This window comes from Hirundo rustica, chromosome 9 (genome assembly GCF_015227805.2).
Source record: "Hirundo rustica isolate bHirRus1 chromosome 9, bHirRus1.pri.v3, whole genome shotgun sequence".
NCBI lineage: Eukaryota > Metazoa > Chordata > Aves > Passeriformes > Hirundinidae > Hirundo > Hirundo rustica.
Genome location: NC_053458.1, coordinates 1,611,738 through 1,633,109, shown reverse-complemented (window position 1 = coordinate 1,633,109; position 21,372 = coordinate 1,611,738). Strand labels below are relative to the sequence as shown.

Sequence of the window (21,372 nt, the reverse complement as noted above, 5' to 3'; positions counted from 1 at the left end):
CGTGAGACCACGGGGGCTGCACAAACAGCAGCACACGACCAGGCGCGGCTGGAGCTGGTGTCTGCTGCCCCGGAGCGCTCGGCAGGAAATTTCAGCCGGCTGCCAGCGATCTTTCGAGGCTTGGGCGTTGCTGCACAAGAGTCAGAGAACGCCAGAATTATTTGGGTTGGGAGGGAGCTCCGGGTTCAGCCAGTGCCACCCCTTGCCGTGGCACCATGGCAGGGACACCTCGTCCCAGCCCAGGTGGCTCCAGGCCCCGTCCAGCCCGGCCTTGCTCATTGATGTCACTGCTTTACAAAAAAAGCCGGGCTGGGTTTTTTGGGGTTTTTTTTTTTTTTGAGCAGAGAACTTTCCTTTCTGCACGACACCAAAGGCACGCTCAGGTCTGCTCTGCTAGGGCTTCCTTCTGCCTTCGGTTTCCCTCAAATTACAACGAAATCCACTTAGGAGGGTTTAATAGCGCTCATTTCCTTCGGAGCGTCCCTCGGTTCCTCTGCTCGGCGCAAAATGAAATTACGCCGCGCAGGCCCCGGCTGAAATCGGCCTCTGAGCGAGGCACGGCTCATCACCCGCTCAGGGCCGCTCTCCGCCTCGGTCCGGAGCTCTGTTTTCATGGGAACGGCTGAAAACAGACGGGTGACACCAACAAAAATGTCTTTAGCGGCCGGCGGCACAAGCCAAGGCAGGATCCCAGCAGGAGCTGGGATCCATCCCTCTGGGTGTTCCGCCGGCCCGGGGACGCTCCCGGGGATTTTGGGGGGCTCGGCGCAGCAGCGCCGTGTCACCCCCGGCCCTGCGGGGCTGCGGGGAGGGCTGTGTGACCTTGGGCGGAACGCGTCTTTCCGCGGCGCGGCACCGGGAGCCGGCCTCTGCAGGGCCGCGGGGCGAGGGGAGGGAGAGGGAGAGCAGCCCGGAGGAGGGAACCGGCGTCCGTCCAGCGTTTTTCCGCGGCTAATGGCCGGCGGCAGCCGGCGCCGGGGGAGCGCGGAGCCGCCCGGCCCCAACCCCGCATCCCCGGCACGCCGCTCCTGCCGGGCCCCGCGTTCTCCCCGCCCGCTTCCGGCGGCTGCGGGGGGGCGGCCGCGCTCCCGGCCCGCCCTTCCCCTCCCCTCGGGGCGGCGGGAGCGCTGGCCGTGCCCTCCCTCCATCCTTCCATCCCTCCATCCATCCCTCCCTCCCTCCCTCCATCCATCCATCCCTCCCTCCCGCGGCGCCGGAGCCGCTCTCCCTCCCGGCTCGCCCATGAGCCTGCTGGGGAGCTACCGGAAAAAGCCCGGCAGTGACGGCTATGAATCCCTGCAGCTGGTGGACAGCGGCGCTGAGCGCGGCGGAGCCGGTGCGGGGCCGGGCCGGAGCCCCGGGCGGCAGCAGCAGCAGCAGCGGCAGCAGCAGCAGCAGCAGCGGCAGCAGCAGCAGCAGCAGCCCCGAGCAGACGGCAGCAGCAGCACCATGGACAGCTCAGGTACGGCCGGGCCACTCCCCGGCATCCGGCGCAAGGGACAACATCCCTTTGTCCGGGGATGCAGCGCCGCAGAACCCTCGGTGCCGGCTCCCGGTTCCGTCCATCCTCCCCTCACCCTCCGCCCCGCTCCAAGCGTGGAAAGCGGGAGGGAAAATGGATGGAGCGCTCTGGGATCTTTCCCCCCCACCCCGGCAGCCGAGGGTTGAATACTCAGCATGGTCCTGAGTTGTTTTTCTGTTTGTTTTTTATTTTTTTTTTCCCCTCCTCACCCCCACGGCCTCCTCTAAAAGGCACTCGTCGAAGTGAGTTAAATGGGTTAATTCTGGTGGATGATGAGCCGCGTGCACCATTTTTAAAAATGTTTTATTTTTTTTAATTTTTTTTTTTTTTAATCAGGGAGTAAGGGACCAGATGGTCTTTATGGCTGGTAATGGGATAGAGAGCTCTTCACCTCGAAAGGTTCAAATTTGCCTGGATAACCAGGAATGGAGAGTGGCCACGCTTTGAAGGGAACCCCTCTGGTTCTGGTTCCTTACCCGTGCCCATCTCCAGCAGCATCCAGATCCTCTGCAGGGAACTTGTGGAGCTCAGACTGGCGCAGGGAGACACCCTGGGGTGCTTGGGAGGGAGCAGGTTTATGTCCACCCGTCACTGCAGCATGGAATCACGGAATCATGGAATGGTTTGGGTGGGAAAGGACCTTAAAGCTCACCCCATTCCAAACCTCTGCCACCTCCCACTGCCCCAGGGTGCTCCAACCTGGCCTTGGGCACTGCCAGGGGTCCAGGGGCAGCCACAGCTGCTCTGCCCACCCTCCCAGGGAACAATTCCTCCTGTAAACTTTGAGTTCCCTCAAAATTTTCATTTTGAACCCTTTCCTCCTTGGCCCTTCGTTGTAGTTCCCACTGAAAACACCTGCACTGCTCCGTGAAAGGCAGGGCTGGGCCAGAGGCACTCCACAAACACTTCAGACACAGCGTCTTGTTTTTAACCTGCTAACCTCATTTCAAGGGAAAGAAAAAAAAAACCCTAAAGAGCCGTGGCTGGGTTTGGCAGGGAGAGCTTTATCCTTGATTTTTTTTCCCCTCATTTTCTCTGATGTAACAAAAGTCATAAAATCCTGGAATGGTTTGGGTTGGAGGGACCTTAAAACTCATCCAGTGTCCAACCTCCTTGAGCACTTTTAGTCATGTTTTCCCCTTCACCATTTGAATTATTCACTTCCAAGTCTTCTTCTTTTAGGCTGGTGTTCATTTTTCTGTAACTTTCTTTCTTTCTTTCTTTCTTTCTTTCTTTCTTTCTTTCTTTCTTTCTTTCTTTCTTTCTTTCTTTCAACTCCCGAACTTCTCTGATTTTTTTTTCACTCCTGAATCATCTCTGAACTTGCTGCTACAACATCTCTGCTGCAATTGCTCGTAATGGCAGGCTGTGCCAGCAGCTCCTTACTCGCAGTGGGCTGCTGTTTTGGGTTGATTCGGGTTCTTACGGCTGCTGGGACGGTGAGGCGCTGCAGGCAGGTCCATGTCCATCATCAGGGATGTTATCTGCATGGATTTCCTGCAAGGGCAGGGACCAGAGGCAGAGCTGTGCCGGGACGTGGTGCTGGCACCCAGGCAGGTGTGGGCACTGCTGGGGCTCCTCTCCAGCCTCGTCCTGCGCTATCACTTGAGTGCAGCTCCATTTCGTTCTCTGGTTTTGGCTGAGAAAAAAAAAAACCCCAACCCCAAAACCCCCAAACTGCTCATGGACAGCCAGACAATGCCTTTATTTACAGGTTTTCTGCAATATTCAGCCATTTCCACTCTGAAGCTACCCCGATCCTAGCCCAGAGCATTAAATTGTATTAATGGCCTCTACCAGCTTCCAGGATGTTCTCCCAGAACACATGGGCTGCATCAAGGGCTGGCTCTGGGATTTGGGAGCTGATTTTTTAAGGGCTCTGTCTCAGCCAGAGTTTTCTCCTTTCAGTTCAGTTTTCAGTTTTCTCACTGCCTCAGTTTTACAGGTGCTCTGAGCAACACACCTGGCGCCTGAGCAGCATAAAAACCCTCAGGTCTTAATGTGGCCCTTGAATTCTATTTATAGGATATATATGTTTAAGAACCTCTTTATTTAATAAGGACTGTTTGGTGTTTGGTCCAAAACAAACAAAAAAAAATTAAAAAATTCTGTGTTGGTTGTGATGCTCTGTTCCAAACCTGGACTCCACACTTGTATCTCTCCTGTTCATCTGAGTACTTCAGGCTGATAAATTCCTAATTTCTCCCAGCTCACTGCAAAGCCATTTTTCTTTGCCAACTATGAAATTACAACAGCTTAAAGAACCAAATCCACCCCTCAGGTGTGCTTGTGATTCCGAGTGATTTGGTAATGGAAGTCTCTCCTGAATTGGGGGATGTGAATTATCTTCCAGGCAGGCTGCAGATGGATAATTGGGGACAAGGATTGGGGAGCAGTGTAAGACACAGACAGGAAAATAGGGTGCTTGGGATTTTGGCTTCATAGGAGCAAGGGAATAAACCACCACCCACCCCCTGTGCATGTTGTTATTGTTTTTGAAATTGAGAAAATATTAATATTACAAATATTTCAGACTCCTCCCAGTGACGCCAAAGTTGAAACTCCCAAGGTAGGCAGTGGCTGAGAATAATTCAGTCGGGAAAAGAGACCTGAATTCCTCAGGAAGGAGGAGGGTGGGGTAAAATCCATTTCAGGGAAAAAGGATGTGCTGCTGGGTTCTGGCGGGACAGGGGAATCTCTCGTCTGTGAAATTCTGTGTCAGACCCTGAAAGTGAAATCCCTGAGGTGCCAAGCTCATTATGTCCTTCCTTCTTTTCTTTTTTCCCCCCTGAATTTGAGCGTTGGTTTCCCGTGGGGCAGAGCAGCTGCTGTTTGCGGTTGAGGAGAGAACAGACTGCATGGACAACCCAGTGCCACCAGTGATGGGGGACAGCGGGGCACTGGTTTGTCTGTCTGGCAGGGTGAACAGAGTGGGAACGGCGAATCATGGAATCATTAATGCTGGAAAAGTTCTCCCAGGTCATTGAGTCCATGCCCGGCGCTGCCAGGGCCAGCACTGCCCCACGTCCCCGAGTGCCACATCCACAGGGATTCTGAATCCTTCCAGGGATGGGAACTCAGCACTGCCCTGGGCAGCTGTGCCAGGGCTGGAAAACCCTTTCTGGGAAGAAACTTTCCCTGAATATCCAATCTAAACCTCCCCTGTGCAGCCTGAGGCCATTCCCTCTGCTCCTGTCCCTGTTCCCTGGGAGCAGATCCCAAATCCCCCCGGCTGTCCCCTCCTGTCAGGAGTTGTGCAGAGCCACAAGGTTCCACTGAGCCTCCTTTTCTCCAGGCTCAGCCCCTTCCGAGCTCCCTCAGCCTCTCCTGGGGCTCCAGCCCCTTCTCAGCTTCCTCAGCCTCTCCTGGTTCTCCAGCCCCTTTCCAGCTCCCTCAGCCTCTCCTGGTTCTCCAGCCCCTTCCCAGCCCTTTTCCCTTCCCTGGCCTCTCTCCATCCCCTCCATGTCCCTGTCCTGGGGGGCCCATCACCGTCCCCAGGCCCGGGGGACTGGGACAGGCCCTGCCCTGCTCCTGCTCCACTTCTCTGGGTGCAGGTGAGGACCATTTCCAACGAAGCTAAAAGGCTGAACAATCCAACCTTGCTCTTCTTTCCCCTCGTGCTGGATTTCTTCTGCACCTGGGCACAGGAAATATGTGGAATATTTGTGTGGGGGTCACTGGTGAGCAATTGCACACGCTGTATGGGTGAGGATTTGTGCTGAAGGCAAAGCACTGGATATTCTGGGATAGATTGCTGCTGGTTTCACTAACGGGGCTGTGTTTGCTGTCCCAGGAGCTGAGGAGCTGGGCTCCGGTTTGGTTTTTCCATTTATCTCCTTAAAAAAATGCAAAGTATTTGATCTTCCAGCATCCTCTCCTAATGCAGCTTTGCAGCCTCATAAACACCTTCTTGCAAGGAAAATTATCAGTGGTTGCAGCTTTGCTGGAACTCCCGAGTGCTTCTGATTATTGGCTTAATTTTTTTAATTTTTTTTTTTTTTTTTTTTGCATTGGTGTTGCTCGGAGTGAAAAGGGAAAAGAAGCAGAAGCCAGGCAGCAGCAGCACAGGGTTGCAGCTGGAAGGCAGGAGCTCCTCAAGGATGGCAGGGAGCAGGCACAGACGGGCTGCAAGGGGCTCTCTGAATCCTGAAGGGAATCCTGGAATGGTTTGGGTTGGAAAGGACCTTAAGGATCATCCAGTGCCACCCCTGTGATGGGCAGGGACAATTCCATTGTCCCAGGGTGCTCCAACCTGGCCTTGGGCACTGCCAGGGATCCAGGGACAGCCACAGCTGCTCTGGGAATTCTATTCCAGGGCCTGCCCACCCTCCCAGCCAGGAATTCCTTCCCAATATCCATCCAAATCTCCACTTTTTCAGTCTGAAGCCATTCCCTGTGTGCTGTCCCTCCATCCCGTGTCCCCAGCCCCTCTCCAGCTCTCCTGGAGCCCCTTCAGGCCCTGCCAGGGGCTCGGAGCTCTCCCTGGATCCTTCTCCTCTCCAGGGGAGCACCCCCAGCTCTCCCAGCCCGGCTCCAGCCCCGCAGCAGCTCCGGGTTCTCCTCTGGACCATCCCAAGCACAGGGATGGGAGATCTGTGTGCTGGGGAATGCTGCAGGGTCACACAGCTCCAGCTCCCGTTCCTCCCGCAGATGCCCTGGATTTGGGATGGAGGTTTGGGAATGGATGGAGGCAGGTTCAAAGAGAGACCCGAGCTGAACCTCAGAGGCCACAAAACACCTCCACTTCAAAACCCAGATTCCAAGAAGAGCATCTGCTCAGAGCCGCTTCTGTCTCTTCCTTTTCAAGCCGCTGCAAGTGCTCTCAAGATGGGAACCGGGCAGTGAAGGAGCCAATTTATCTGGGATTTTGCCGCGCTGTCCAATTCCTCTTTCTTAGCAGCTGGCTGAGCACTGAAAAGAAGAGGTTCTAGGAAATAAGATGCAAGGATACTTGTTATGAAAGGGGAAAAAAACCCCTTTCCGAGCTGTTCTGTGGTGTTTATAATCTAGACGAGATAGAAAAGAGCTTTTCACCTCGCGCTCTGTGCTTCCTCAGGCCGAGCAACCACGAAGCAAAAGCGTCCGAAAGAAACCGCGAAGCGGCGAAATCGAGGTTCCTTGAGCTGTTTTCCACTGGCAAGCACCATGTCCTGTGCTCTGGTGATGCCTTTTCACTGAGTCAGAAGAGAGACATCTCCATGTCACTGGCAGGGGGACAAAGGCCCGGCCTGACAATGTCGCCTTGTGTTCGCCCGCTCGCCGCGTTTTCGGACGGGGACGTCGGCTTTAATGGCTCTTTTGTTTGCTCGGCGTGTTTTTGGACACTTGGACGATTGGGTGCTGGCAGGAGCCTTGTCTTTTTTCAGTTGTTTTGACAGGGAGGAGAAAGCAGGCCGAGCGCCGATCGGCTGCGAAGACGGATCTCGCGCTGGCGGCCTGGCGTCGGGCCTGGCCCGCGAGGAGCTTCGTGAGGGGAAAGTTCCAACAAATCCAACAGATCTGGCGGGTACTGGGTGCTAAATCCTCCCCTCCCCTCTCAACATTAATAGTCTGCTAAAAAAACCGGAGTAAACCCCCTCTCTTTGTGGAAATCCTCCGCGTTTTTTTGGTGCGAGCTGCGTTCCTCAGTTCCCATTTCTCAAGCAGAAGCAGAACTCCCTCGATCCTTCCACTTTCCTTGAAGTTTACACCTAAGCAGCCTCAAACAGACCTTTGGATAAAAAGGGGCCCGTGCAAGTGTCAGTTCTGGAGTTTTATCCCAACAAAGCACGAAAAGAGGTTCTTGAATAAATTCTTGAAGGCATCTTGATGCTGGGGATGCTTCTGTGCCTCACGGTTTTCTGCTTAGGAGAGAAATATTCCTGTTCTACCCTTTGGATGAGGGCCTGGAGTGAGAGGAGAAGGGAATATCTGGAATATCCCAGAGGGAAGGGTTAGATGGGATATTGGGAAGGAATTCCTGGCTGGGAAGTTGGGGAGGCCCTGGAATAGAATTCCCAGAGAAGCTGTGGCTGTCCCTGGATCCCTGGAAGTGTCCCAGGATGGGATTTGGAGCAGCCTGGGACAGTGGAAGGTGTAAGGATCAGTGAAACCTGGGTTTGGGGTTTTTTATGAAATGACCAGAGGCTGTTCTGCTGCTGTGGTCCTGCAGCTCTGCTCTGCACAGGTTTCCCTGCTTATTTTTATGGAATAACACTTTAAGGTATCTGTGCTCGGCCTCGTAGGGAACCTCACTCTAGCAGAAATCTGGGACGGTGGTGGAGGAGGAGGGGACAGATGGGACTGGTAACAAAAAATTAGGTAAAAAATACTCAGTGTTTAGGGTCTGTGGGGATCTGAGGAACTTCCCAAGTAATTTCTGCAGCTTTTCCCTGTGGATGCCCCTTTACCCCTGTTTGGGTTGCCTCTGCTGGTGGTGATTTCTCTCCCAAACCCTTGGGCTGTATCTGATCCAAGGCAGGATGCGAGTGCCCATAACAGCATCCATCCTTTAGTCTTGGCTTAAGCGTGGTAAAGCTCAGCTCTGCAGGCGAGAGGTGTGTGCTGGAAGGGAGCTTTGGCTTTCAGGATGTGATTTTGTGCCCTGAAACGTAACCAGAGCCAGAGAACCACAGATGATTTGGGCTGGGAGGGGTTTTAAAGCCCACCTCCACCCAAGCCCTGCCGTGGGCAGTGACATTCCACCATCCCAGGCTGGAGATGAAGCCCTCACATCCGCTGTTGATTTTCACTGGGCGCACAGGAGATTTGCCTTTAGGAGCTCCTGCCAGCCTTCCCCCGGACAGGGAAGTTTAAATTCCTCTTTGTGATCCTCTGTGAGAGGGAATGTCGGGAACAGCAGGAGCTGGGAATGCTGAGGGCACCCAGGGATGTGGATTCTTGTTGCGGTGCACCCCTCAGACTTTAACAGGTGTTCACACATTAGGAAAGAGTTTAATTTTCACCCCTGGAATTTTTAAGGAAGAAGAACCAGAAACTTCCCTGCTCTCCTCACAATAATTGCCCAGGACAAAGGCACCAGTTGGATCCTTGAGCTGTTCCTCAAGGAATGTCGCTGTTTTCTGTTGGGCAGCAGCCAAAAACCCCTCCTGGATCATGGAACACTTAAGAGACATCACGGAGATTCTTGGGGCATTTTCGGGGTGTCTGAGCAGGTGCAAGGGATCTCCCTGCACCGTGCACAGCTTTTATTCTTTGTTCTGTACAGTTTGTTATTTTCTCTTTAATTAAAACTCTTTTGCTTTCCCAAACACCTCTGATCATCCTGTCTCGCTGATTTTTCATCAGCCATTTCTCAGAGGTTGCTGGCAGCCCTCAGAGCTTGATTCACCTTCGTGGGGCTAAAACCACTCTGACCCCAGAGGCAGAAGAGCATCAGATTCTCCTCTCTGCCTGGCTAGGTCTGCACCCAACACCCCTCCAGCCACGATAAACCCTTCCAAGGATTCTCCAACGCCGTGAATTTCCACTCCAGGGCTGCTCCTCCTCCCCTCCAGACCCCTCCAGACACCAGGAGAGCCGGTGGGTGCCATCCTGGAGTTGCAGCAGCCCGGCTTTCCTCGCTGGAGCCTGGTGGGAAAGCACGTCCCACGCCAGGCAGGCTGTGCCGGGGCTGGGAGGAACGTGAGCTCTGCCTCTCCTCCGCTGCCTGCCGCACGGGGACGGGCACAGAAAGCGGCTTTTGAAATCTCGGTTTTGCTGAGTGTCCCTCCAAAACAATCCAGGCTTTGTCGCCGAAGCCACAACAACAGCGGCTGGGCTCCTTTCAGCGCAGGGGACTTTAAAAGGGCCGTTCCTGCCCAGGCAGCCTCCACCTCTGTCTTAGGGGATAAAAACGAGCAAAAACCCCTTCTTTCCCCTCAAAAAAAAAGAAAGGACTTCGTGGGGAGGAAGAAGGCTGCAACAAAACCATCTAGAAATGGGGAATTTGGGACACAAACATAGGAAGAAACAAATTTTTTTTCCCCATTGTAGAACTCTTGTGGTACCGTTGGAAGAGGATCCAGAGGGGGTTTAATATTCCTGAGCCTCTTTTTTTTGGGAAGGCAGGAGATGAACTCTAATACTTTTCCACATGGAATGGGGAGCTGGAATGAGATGGTTTTTCTGATCCCACACCATTCTGTGATTCCGTGATGAGGAACAGGGAATATTCAGATCCTTCCTCACTCCATCCCTAACAAAAGCACAGGCAGCAACTCCCCAAGCAAAAAAAAAAAACCAAAAAAACCAAAAAAAAACAACAACAACAACAAAAAAACCCAAAAAAACCCCACAACCCCCCCCCCAAAAATACACCAAAAAACAAAAAAAAACCCCACCTCATTTGACATTGAAGATACTTTGACACAAAACCTGGGCAGACTGAGGGAAAACTCCTTCCTTTCCTATGGCTTTATATCTGCTTTCATCCTGCCCTTCCCAGGCAAAAAGGATCTGCTCGCTCCTGCTAAGTAACCTGGCAAAGGCAGCACTTCCCTGCCCAGCCTCGATTTTTTATTTTTTTCAGGCGTTTTCCTTTCCCCTCCCCTCTCTGAGGCTCAGAGTCGCTTCATCAGCGTAAATATCCCGACTGACGGAGTCTTAAATGCCTCTTAAATGTCAGCTGGTTTCTCGCTGGGCTCTCTGCAGAGCTGGAATCCAGGCCCTGTGCTTGGGAGGGTTTGTGGCTTTGTCTGGGGGGCTGCTCAGGCCTCCAGCTGTGCAGGTTTTGCAGGGAATGGTTCCAAATCGGGAATTCCTGGCCGGTTCCAGCAGCGAGCACCTCCCTCAGCTGGTGGCAGGGTGGGACCTTCTGCTGCTGGTCACCTCTGGCTGCAGGTGCTGAATGTCCCCATCGCTCCACGTCACACCTGCCCCATTTCTGCCTCCAAACCCCATCGCTCCAGGTCACACCTGTCTCATTTCTGCCTCCAAACCCCATCGCTCCAGATCACACCTGCCCCATTTCTGCCTCCAAACCCCATCGCTCCAGATCACACCTGTCTCATTTCTGCCTCCAAACCCCATTGCTCCAGATCACACCTGCCCCATTTCTGCCTCCAAACCCCATTGCTCCAGATCACACCTGTCTCATTTCTATCTCCAAACCCCATCGCTCCAGGTCACACCTGCCCCATTTCTGCCTCCAAACCCCATCGCTCCAGGTCACACCTGCCCCATTTCTGCCTCCAAACCCCATCGCTCCAGGTCACACCTGCCCCATTTCTGCCTCCAAACCCCATCGCTCCAGGTCACACCTTCTCCCTTTCTGCCTCCAAACCCCATCGCTCCAGGTCACACCTGCCCCATTTCTGCTTCCAAACCCCATCACTCGAGGTCACACCTTCTCCCTTTCTGCCTCCAAACCCCATCGCTCCAGGTCACACCTGCCCCATTTCTGCCTCCAAACCCCATCGCTCCAGGTCACACCTGCCCCATTTCTGCCTCCAAACCCCATCGCTCCAGGTCACACCTGCCCCATTTCTGCCTCCAAACCCCATCACTCCAGGTCACACCTGTCTCATTTCTGCCTCCAAACCCCATCGCTCCAGGTCACACCTTCTCCCTTTCTGCCTCCAAACCCCATCGCTCCAGATCACACCTGCCCCATTTCTGCCTCCAAACCCCATCGCTCCAGGTCACACCTGCCCCATTTCTGCCTCCAAACCCCATCGCTCCAGGTCACACCTGCCCCATTTCTGCCTCCAAACCCCATCGCTCCAGGTCACACCTGCCCCATTTCTGCCTCCAAACCCCATCGCTCCAGGTCACACCTGTCTCATTTCTGCCTCCAAACCCCATTGCTCCAGATCACACCTGTCTCATTTCTATCTCCAAACCCCATCGCTCCAGGTCACACCTCCCCATTTCTGCCTCCAAACCCCATCGCTCCAGGTCACACCTGTCTCATTTCTGCCTCCAAACCCCATCGCTCCAGGTCACACCTGCCCCATTTCTACCTCCAAACCCCATCGCTCCAGGTCACACCTGTCTCATTTCTACCTCCAAACCCCATCGCTCCAGGTCACACCTGTCTCATTTCTGCCTCCAAACCCCATCGCTCCAGGTCACACCTTCTCCCTTTCTGCCTCCAAACCCCATCGCTCCAGGTCACACCTTCTCCCTTTCTGCCTCCAAACCCCCGGATTCAAAGCAGGGTTGGTCTAAACGTCTTTGTTTTTTGGGAATGAGCACAAACACTGCTGGTGGCACTGCAGGAGACAGCAGAGGGGGAATCTCCCTTCTGGATTTGTGGTTTCTTTCGCTTTCCCTGTGTAGGAATGAGTTTCCTGGCCTGGCTAACCCAGACATCGATGGTTTTGCCACGCTCAGCTCCCCCTGCACTGAGCACATCCCTTTGAGCTCCCCTGGTCACTGCTCTCTTCCAAAGCTCTCTCTGCCTTGGGAGGAGAAGTTCTCCTGCACATCCCTCTCCTGATCCTCTGTACAATCAGTACTTAAGTGTTTTAATTAAGCTTTCCACACTCTCCAGCTCCCATCCTGTTCAACACCAGGTCTCTTTCTCCAGGCAGCACTGAGAGAATGAGAGGACACAGCCTCAAGCAGTGCCAAGGGAAATATAGGTTGGATATTAGGGAAAAAATTAACAGAAAGAATAATAAATTAATAAAATAAAAATAATAAAATAATATATATTATTTACCTACAGCATATATCAAGATATATAATATATCTCTATTTATATAGAGAGATATAATACATATATTTATGGTTATATTTATAGTTGTAGCTATAGTTATGGTTCTATTTATATATTTATATATTTATATATTTATATATTTATATATTTATATATTTATATATTTATATATTTATATATTTATATATTTATATATAAATATATTTATATATATTAATATATATTAATATATGTTTTTATATACACATATATTTACATATAAATATATAGATATGTTAATATATTTACATATAAATATATAGATATATTAATATATTTATATTTTTATATAAATATATTCTATATTTATATGTTTATATGTTTATACATTTATGTATTTTATATGTTTATATGTATATGTATATGTATATTTATATTTAATTAACAAAATATATTTAGTAATAAATTAATAAAATAAAACCTCCCTCCCTTCAATAAAGCACTGGAATGATCTGCCCATGGAGGTGGTGCAGTCATCATCCCTGGATGTGTTTGTAAAAGCCTGGATGTGACACTCGGTGCCGTGGTTCCGTTGAGGTGTTGGGGCTGGGTTGGACTCGATGGTCTCAAAGGTCTCTTCCAACCTTGTGGATTGATTCTGTGACGTGACTGCTGGAGGTTCATCCTGAACACAGAATGCTCCAGCCTGGCCTGGGACTCTCCCAGAGATCCAGGGGCAGCCAGAGCTTCTCTGGGAATTCCATCCCAGCCCTTCCCCACCCTCCAGGGAACAATTCCTGCCCAATCTCTGCCCATCCCTGCCCATCCCTGCCCATCCCTGTGTCCATCCCTGTCCATCCCTGTCCATCCCTGCCCATCCCTGTCCATCCCTGTCCATCCCTGCCCATCCCTGTGTCCATCCCTGTCCATCCCTGTCCATCCCTGCCCATCCCTGCCCAATCCCTGTCCATCCCTGTCCATCCCTGCCCATCCCTGCCCAATCCCTGTCCATCCCTGTCCATCCCTGCCCATCCCAGTCCGTCCCTGTCCATCCCTGTCCATCCCTGCCCATCCCCATCCATCCCTGCCCATCCCTGCCCATCCCAGTCCATCTCTGCCCATCCCTGCCCATCCCTGTGTCCATCCCTGTCCATCCCTGTCCATCCCTGTCCATCCCTGTCCATCCCTGCCCATCCCTGCCCATCCCTGCCCATCCCTGTGTCCATCCCTGCCCATCCCTGCCCTCTGGCAGCCAGAGCCATTCCTTCCTCAGCCATCCTTTCTGATTCTCTGCTTTAGGGGACAAGGGAAACTTGGAATTGGTTCCTGCTGCTTCTCTCACAAACACAGTGAAAGTCTCCTTCTCTGTTTCTCCTCTTCTCTCCACTTCTTAAATCTTCTGATGGATTTCTAAAGATTTTGAGTGTCACACACTCTCAGAGCCCGTCTGTAGCTCCCCTACAGCATCTCCAGCCGTAGGAATTCGCCCAGTGCTGGTGAACCTCTGATCCTGGGTCCCCTTTTCCCTGTTCCTAGCTACCACTTTTCTGCCCTCCTTTCCTTTAAAAGCTGACCCGCAGAACTCAAAGTCCCTTCTGAACATCTCCTCCTCCCACCCCTGGCTCCTCCAAGCACAGAATAACATGAAAACAAACTTTCTGAGGGGAGATCAAATGCCAATTCCACGCTTGGAAGCCAACAATCTTCTTTGATTTTTTTTTTTTTTTTCCCTTTCTCTCCCTCTTTTTTTTTTTTTTTACTCACAGGAAGTTTGGCAAAAGAAATATTCCTGTGCCTCGAGGAGGCACCGTCTGTTCTGAAGCTGGCAGAGTGTGGAGGAGAGGGGGCCTCTAATTTTACCACGTTTTGGGCCTGGATCAGGTGCTCGTGGATCAGAGCAGCATCACTTTCCCAACAGAATCTCCAGTTTAAGGATTTATGGGTAGCTCACCAAGGGTGAGGCTGCCCGAGAGTGGAGGGGGGAGCGTTTGCAGTGCAATTCTCATTTTATCACGGAATTGCTGAACAGTTTGGGTGCGACAAGCTTCAGCCGAGCGGCAGCTGGGGTGGTTGCCCTGAAGGATGTCCCAGGGAGAAGGGAGAGTCTTCTTCTCACTCCTGAGGCTGTTGGTTGTGATAAACAAATCAGCCAGGTTGGGACCATAGAATGGCTTTGGTTGGAAGGGACCCGAAAGATCACGGAATCCCAGAATTAATTAGGTTGGAAAATCCCTCCCAGACCATTGAGCTGTGCCCAATCACTCAGGAAAGCCTGGGCACCTCCAGGGATGTGGACCCAACCCTCCCTGGGCAGTTCCAGTGCCTGAGCTCCCTTTCCATGGGGAAATTCCTGCTGCTGTCCACCCTGAGCCTCCCCTGGCCCAGCCTGAGGCCGTTCCCTCTCCTCCTGTCCCTGTTCCCTGTGAGCAGATCCCAAATTCCCCCCAGCTGTCCCCTCCTGTCAGGAGTTGTGCAGAGCCACAGGGTTCCACTGAGCCTCCTTTTCTCCAGGCTGAGCCCTTTCCCAGCTCCCTCAGTCTCTCCTGGTTCTCCAGACCATTCCCAACCCTTTTTCCTTCCCTGGACACTCTCCATCCCCTCAAATGTCCTCCTCATCCTGAGGACCGGACACAGCCCTCGAGGTGTGACCTCACCAGAGCCCAGCACAGGGGGAGAATCCCTTCCCTGCTCCTGCTGCCACACAATTCCTGCCACGGCCCACGTGCCATCGGCCTCTTGGCCCACCTGGGCACACCTGGCTGACGTCCAGTCCTCCCAGTTCCAAGCCCCAGTTTAGATCTCGTGTTGTCCTCGCCGCGCTGAGGCTGAACGTCCAATACTCACAGAGAGCCCAGCCGGCAGGAAGGAGCCGTCCCTCATCCCTGGAAAACCACGGCTTCGAGGAGGAAAACCACTTTTCCTCACGCTTGACAGGCAGCAGCTCCCGGGAACGTGTCCGGCGTGGGCAGAGCAGAGGAACGTGCGGGGGTTTGCTCCAAACGAGTGACGCTGGTTCTGGTTCTGGTTCTGTTGCGTTGCAGGTGCCTCGTCACCGGACATGGAGTCCAGCTACGGGGGAGGCCTGCTGGACATGGTGAAAGGAGGAGCAGGGAGGCTCTTCAGCAACCTGAAGGACAACCTGAAGGACACCCTGAAGGACACCTCCTCCAAGGTCATGCAGTCTGTTGCCAGGTACAGCGCACCTGAAGCAGGAAAAACCAGGAGCCGCACGGTGCTGGTGCCACTCTAAGAGCACAGCTCCCAGGGGTTTGAGGAAGGAGGGGAAAATCCCAAATGATTTCTTTGGTTCTGCCTCACGATTGGGGTTTGGCCTCAAGGAAGCGGGGTAAAACCAAAGTAGAACAATGTCAGCTTCACAGTGAGCACCAGCACGCTGAAATCTGGAAAATGCCTGCGAAGGTGGAGCAGTTCCTGGAGGATTCCCTGTGGGATCCTTCTGGTGAACCGCCACTCGAATATTTCTTCTGGTGTGGATGCCTCTCTTTGCTGCGCTTGCTGATGTTCCCATCCCTAAATCCACCTTGGAACGGAAGAAAGGCTTTGCCTTGGGGACTCTCCTGGTGGCATCCCCTGTACCCAGCTCCAAGGGATAGGGGGCTACAGGAAATTAGGGAAATTTCATGCAAGACCCCAGAAGGTTTGAGGGATCTGCAAAGTGCAAACTGCTGGAGATTTCTCCTGGAGACTGGCCCTAAAAATTAATGACAAGAGGGAAAAGGGACCTTTCTTGCAAGTTTTGCATCCAGTTAATTGCATGTGGAGAGAGGGAGGCTGGGTCACCGTCTGCACCTTAACAATTCATTTTAAGATGATTTTTTCCTTGCGTGACAATTAGATTTTTTCCAGGCAAACCCTCCTGTTGTGCTGTTGATGTGCCTAAATTCTGTCTCCTGCTTTGTCTCTTAGTTACACCAAGGGAGAGCTGGATATTTCCTACATTACCTCAAGGATCATAGGTGAGCACTGCTCCGTGGAGAAACACAGCCTGTAATATTTGCGTAGTGGTTTTGCATTTGCAAATTTCTGTTTCCCAAAGTTGCTGCAGTGGTCTGAGCGTCTACCAGACTCGTTCACTTTTTCTCTGCTGTGAGATAGGATTAGGAGAAAAGCAAAGCAGGCTCAGACTCAAAATGTGTAAAGACAGGTTTAACACACACTAAAAGAAGAATGAGAACCGAAATGAAACCTTCAAAACACTCCTCCCTCCCCACGAATGGTTCCTTTCTCACTAACAACATAAAGAGAAAAAGCTGCGACTTTCAGTCAGTTTACTACCCATGAAATAGTCCTCCATCACTGAGGCTAAAGTTTCCACCTTTACCAAACTACCTGGACCACCACAATCCCAAACCCCAGAACTCCATAACCCCCCGCTCATCCTGGCCTCTCCTTGCTTTGCCAGTGATGTCTTTTCCTGCTGAAGGCGTGGAGCTGGGATTCAGGAACCACATCGAGGACGTCCGGACGTTCCTGGACTCCAGGCACCCCGACCACTACACCGTGTTCAACTTGTCACCCAAATATTATCGCAGTGCCAAGTTCCACAACAGGGTGAGTGAAAATCTCCTCGGGGAAAGGGGCAGCAGCTCCTGTTGGGGCCAGGATTCACGGGGATTTAGGAGCTAGAGGTGTTTTTAAGCTGCTGGGGTGGGTTTGGGAGTTTTAGCTGGATGAAAGAGCTGGAAAGTTCAGGGATGATGTGCATGGGATGAGCCTGGGAGAGTGAAAGGCGTTGCACGGAGTGGAGCCTGGGCTGCCGAGAAGGAAAGGATAAAACAGAGTTTTACAGCTGCTCCTGCTGAGTGCTGGAGCTGCTGCAGGGAAAGAATAAAATGAAAAGCCTTTGGAAGAAATTACCCACAGAAGAAGGGAGACGATTTCCTTGCAGTTGGGCTTTAATCAAGCAGGCAAAGCAGGGGGTGGGAACGGGATCTGAGGGGCATTTTGGCTCTTGTGGCTTTAAAAAGCCACCTGCACTGCCTGGCCCAGATTCCCTCTCTAAAACCAGAGCGGCATCAGGCAGCACTGCGAGGCTCTGCTTCATTAATGGCTTTTAGAGGAAAATCTCTATGAAATGCTGCTGCTGCTGAAATGCAAGATTAGATTTAATCTTTCTGAAAATTTCCTGCTCTTTCCCTCTCCTACAAGGGAGTGCTGTGTTTTGGTGTTTGTTTTTTTTTTTAATTTCTAACTTTTTGGTGCTCTCAACCCAAAAGGCAACAGCAGTCACCAGGCTTAACCCTCAATCAGGGTAAACGAATCTAATCTAAGCTTAATTTAGTTTTAATTTGAGGTGTAGCTGAATTTATCTTCAGTAGTTCTGATCACCAGAAACCACTCACCGACACTTGAAGCAAATTTCTCTGTGGCCATCAGTTATCAGACCTCAAATAGGAGTAAATGAACAGGGAAGACTAATTAAGAGATATTAAGAGCTCTGAATCTTCAGTCCTGATTGATTTTGGTGCACCGCTGATGCTGTTTGTGGGTGGAGAAAAATTTATCTCCTTCTGAAAGGCCAGCACTAAAGATCTATTGCTGTGTGAGCTGGCCATAATTCCTGAATCCCCGGAATTATCTCCCACCCTACCCAACACCTCACCAAGTGACTTTTAACGTCATTCTCGGTGCTTTGCAACCGTTGCCTTGACTCACGCAGGAAGGAACTAAAATTCCCTTTTAATAAAACGTTGTGTTTTCAGTTTACGGGCTGGGCAGTCCCGATTCCAAGCGCTTTCCATCAGAAAGAAGCGTGAACAACACAACACATGAAATAATTACCAGGCTGAGCTTCATATACCTTGCAAAAAATCCTAAAGGGCTCTCGAGGAGGTGAAATCCCAGCGAGCTTTCTGCTGGGATGAGGATGTCAGCTGAGCCGCACCGAGATCCACGCTTGTTCTCTGACAGGAAAAAGCTTTTGAATTCCTGCTCCCTTTAAAACTTTCTGCTCCTAAGATCAAAGTAGGGCACTGGTGGCACAGGAGGGAGGTGAATCCCTGTCCTGGGATTCACCAGGCGTGGCTGAGGGGCTCAGCAAGCCCCCGTCTGCCCAGGAGGAGAGGGGACTGGGAGGGTGCTGAGGCACTGGGAAAGGATTTCCAGAGAAATGTGGCTGCCCCAAACCTGGAAGTGTCCAAGGATAGAGCTGGGAGCACCCTGGGATGGTGGAAGGTGGGAGGAGAGGAGAGGAGAGGAGAGGAGAGGAGAGGAGAGGAGAGGAGAGGAGAGGAGAGGAGAGGAGAGGAGAGGAGAGGAGAGGAGAGGAGAGGAGAGGAGAGGAGAGGAGAGGAGAGGAGAGGAGAGGAGAGGAGAGGAGAGGAGAGGAGAGGAGAGGAGAGGAGAGGAGAGGAGAGGAGAGGAGAGGAGAGGAGAGGAGAGGAGAGGAGAGGAGAGGAGAGGAGAGGAGAGGAGAGGAGAGGAGGGGAGAGGAGAGGAGGGGAGAGGAGGGGAGAGGAGGGGAGAGGAGGGGAGAGGAGAGGAGAGGAGAGCTCCCATCGGCCTGAGCGCAGTTTCAAAACACAGAACTCCAACCTAACATTAAACAAACCCAAACTTCAAAGCCCCCCGTGGGTCACATTCCTTACAGTCCTGCTGCTAAAATCAAACAAGCGCCGAGTGCTTATTCCCGGAGCTGGAGCATTCCGGTTGCTTTTCCCTAAGGTTGTCTGTGCTGAGTGCTGGCGAGGTTCTGTTTGACAGAAACACCAAGCACACATTTAATTTCCTAATTGCGAACCATCAGGCAGATGCGTAATTAGAGGCAACGTAAATATGTAATTACGGGCTGGTGGGAAGCGTGTATTATTTACCAGAGAAGTGATAATGGCTTTCCCAGATGCTTGGCAGGGAGGTCTGCCCGGAGGATTGTCAGTGGAAGGGTCACCGTAGGAATTCTAACAGGGAGAAGAATCAAGGATGTACAGCAGAAGGAACGAAACAAACTCTGCAGGCAGGAGAAGGTGGAGAGGGTAAATAGGGAATGGTCACTCCCTGCTCCCCAAACTCCGGGCGCTGTTTGATTTGTTCAGAGCCTTCTACAACACAAAGCCACGTTTGCTCACAGCAGGATATTCTGGAGACCAGAACTTCCACAGACCTAAAAAGCAATCGGACAAATATCTCATTTGCTGTGAGATAAAAATGGAATTTGCCAGCTTGGCCTGGCCCTGCATCCCACGGGAATCTTTGGGATCCTTGTTGGACACGGCACAGCCTGGCAGGGCTCTGGCTGGGACCTGGGCGCCTGTTCCTGCTCCAAGACGTTGTGCAGGTGTCAGACAGAACCTCAAGTGCAAGTTTTATAAAACCTGGAGCATTTCCTTCCTCTGAGAGATGAAACAGTTCAGGGGATCATGTGGCTGTTTAAGAACATCTGGGCAAATCATCTCCTTCCTTCCCCGTTCCCATTAAGCAGCAGCCAAATGTCAGCTGAGAGAGGGAGAGAGAACTAATTCTTCAGCTGAGGACAAGCCTCGGGACATTTCTCCTTTAAATTTCTTCTGGCCAGAAACGCTTTTTTTAAAAAAAGATTTTTCGATTAAAACCAGATGAAAGGGAGATGTCTGCCGAGGGTTATTTGATGTGCTGCTCGGGACTGCAAGGCCTGACTCAGAACCACCACACTGAGGAATGGGAACCAGACATCCTTTAGGACTTGTGGGGTTTCAGCTCTAAGGAGCTATTCATTTCCCCGGCTCATACATTAACATACTTACTCAGATGGGATAATTTTTTTTTTTTTTTTTAACAGAACTTTCCCTTTCATCAGTTTAATATCTGTCACCCAGGGCCGGGAAATCCTGTGCCACAGAAGGATTCAGAACAACAGACGCTCAGCGCCCTGTGCAAATCAGAGCAGCTTCTAGGGACACGTTGTACCAAGGCTTTAGAAATCAGTGCGAGACTGGAGCGTTCCGAAAGAGCCCCTCCAGATAATCTGATGTGAGATGTAAATTTTGAAAAGTGTGCAGTCAGGAACAACACATCAGCCCGACGTTATTTCATTGAGGAAGCTTTTTCTTCTGCCTCCTCATAACCCATGCGAGGCACGGCGTGGAGTTACGCACGAGGAGAGCTGGAGCAGGTTTCCAGCACGTAACTCCGGGTTGTAAAGGACGAGTAGGTTTCTTGGCAGGGAGAATTTTTAAAGCAGGGCTTGTTTAATGCTCTGTCTCGGTTTGGAAAGACAGGTGTCTGCCAGGGAAAGCTGGAGCTCCCCTTGGAACGGAGGCTGTAAACCTCCTCCCTACAAATTGTTAAAATTTTGAAATTAAGGGGCTTTTCAGGCAGAGATTATGGGAATAGGAATAACAGTTCTTTACTAGGAAAATTAAAAATACAAATGTAGTAGTAAAAAAAAAAACCCAAAACCCACCAATAAACAAGCAAACAAAAAAAAAAAATCCTGGAAACCCTGAGAGGGTCAGAGCAGACCTGAGGCGTGCTGGCGCTGCTCAGGGCGTTGGTCCCAGCCCAGCCCAGCCTCCTGCAGTGACAGGTGTGGTTCTGGCAGCAGGGACCCTGCAGCAGGGTGCAGCTTTCCTCTGCAGCTCCCGTGGTGCTGGGATGGCTCCGGGGCTCCTCTGGCAATCCCGTGCACACGGGCTGTGCTGCTGTTCCCAGGGCCAGGTGTGATCCAGCCGGGAATGCCGGGCTCCTCCCCTGGCTGCAGCATCTCCCGAGGGACGATGGAATTGTCCCAGCCCTGCAGTGAGCCGGGATGGGCCAGGAACAGCAGAGATCCCTGCAGGGAGGAGGGGCCCTGGAAGGGATAAAGAGCGGTGACACACCTGGTTCAACAGAAGATATCCCCCAGAATGATGAGGGACAGGTCCTGGAAGGGATAAAGAGCGGTGACACACCTGGTCCAACAGAAGATATCCCCCAGAATGATGAGGGACAGGTCCTGGAAGGGATAAAGAGCAGTGACACACCTGGTTCAACAGAAGATATCCCCCAGAATGATGAGGAGTAGGTCCTGGAAGGGATAAAGAGCAGTGACACAGCTGGTCCAACAGAAGATATCCCCCAGAATGATGAGGGACAGGTCCTGGAAGGGATAAAGAGCGGTGACACAGCTGGTCCAACAGAAGATATCCCCCAGAATGATGAGGAGTAGGTCCTGGAAGGGATAAAGAGCAGTGACACACCTGGTCCAACAGAAGATATCCCCCAGAATGATGAGGAGTAAGTCCTGGAAGGGATA

At 51.9% G+C, this 21,372-nt stretch overlaps 1 protein-coding gene across 1 annotated transcript in view; it reads left to right on the top strand.

Annotated features, from left to right (window-relative positions):
* The first annotated feature begins 1,227 nt into the window (after positions 1-1,227).
* DNAJC6 (DnaJ heat shock protein family (Hsp40) member C6) overlaps positions 1,228-21,372 on the top strand; it is a 39,239-nt gene continuing 19,094 nt past the window's right edge. The window contains exons 1-4 of the mRNA XM_040072934.1: positions 1,228-1,462; positions 15,185-15,335; positions 16,071-16,120; positions 16,567-16,715. Of these exons, the coding sequence (XP_039928868.1) occupies positions 1,243-1,462; positions 15,185-15,335; positions 16,071-16,120; positions 16,567-16,715 (570 nt within the window). The 5' untranslated portion in view covers positions 1,228-1,242. The remainder of the gene's footprint in view (positions 1,463-15,184; positions 15,336-16,070; positions 16,121-16,566; positions 16,716-21,372) is intronic.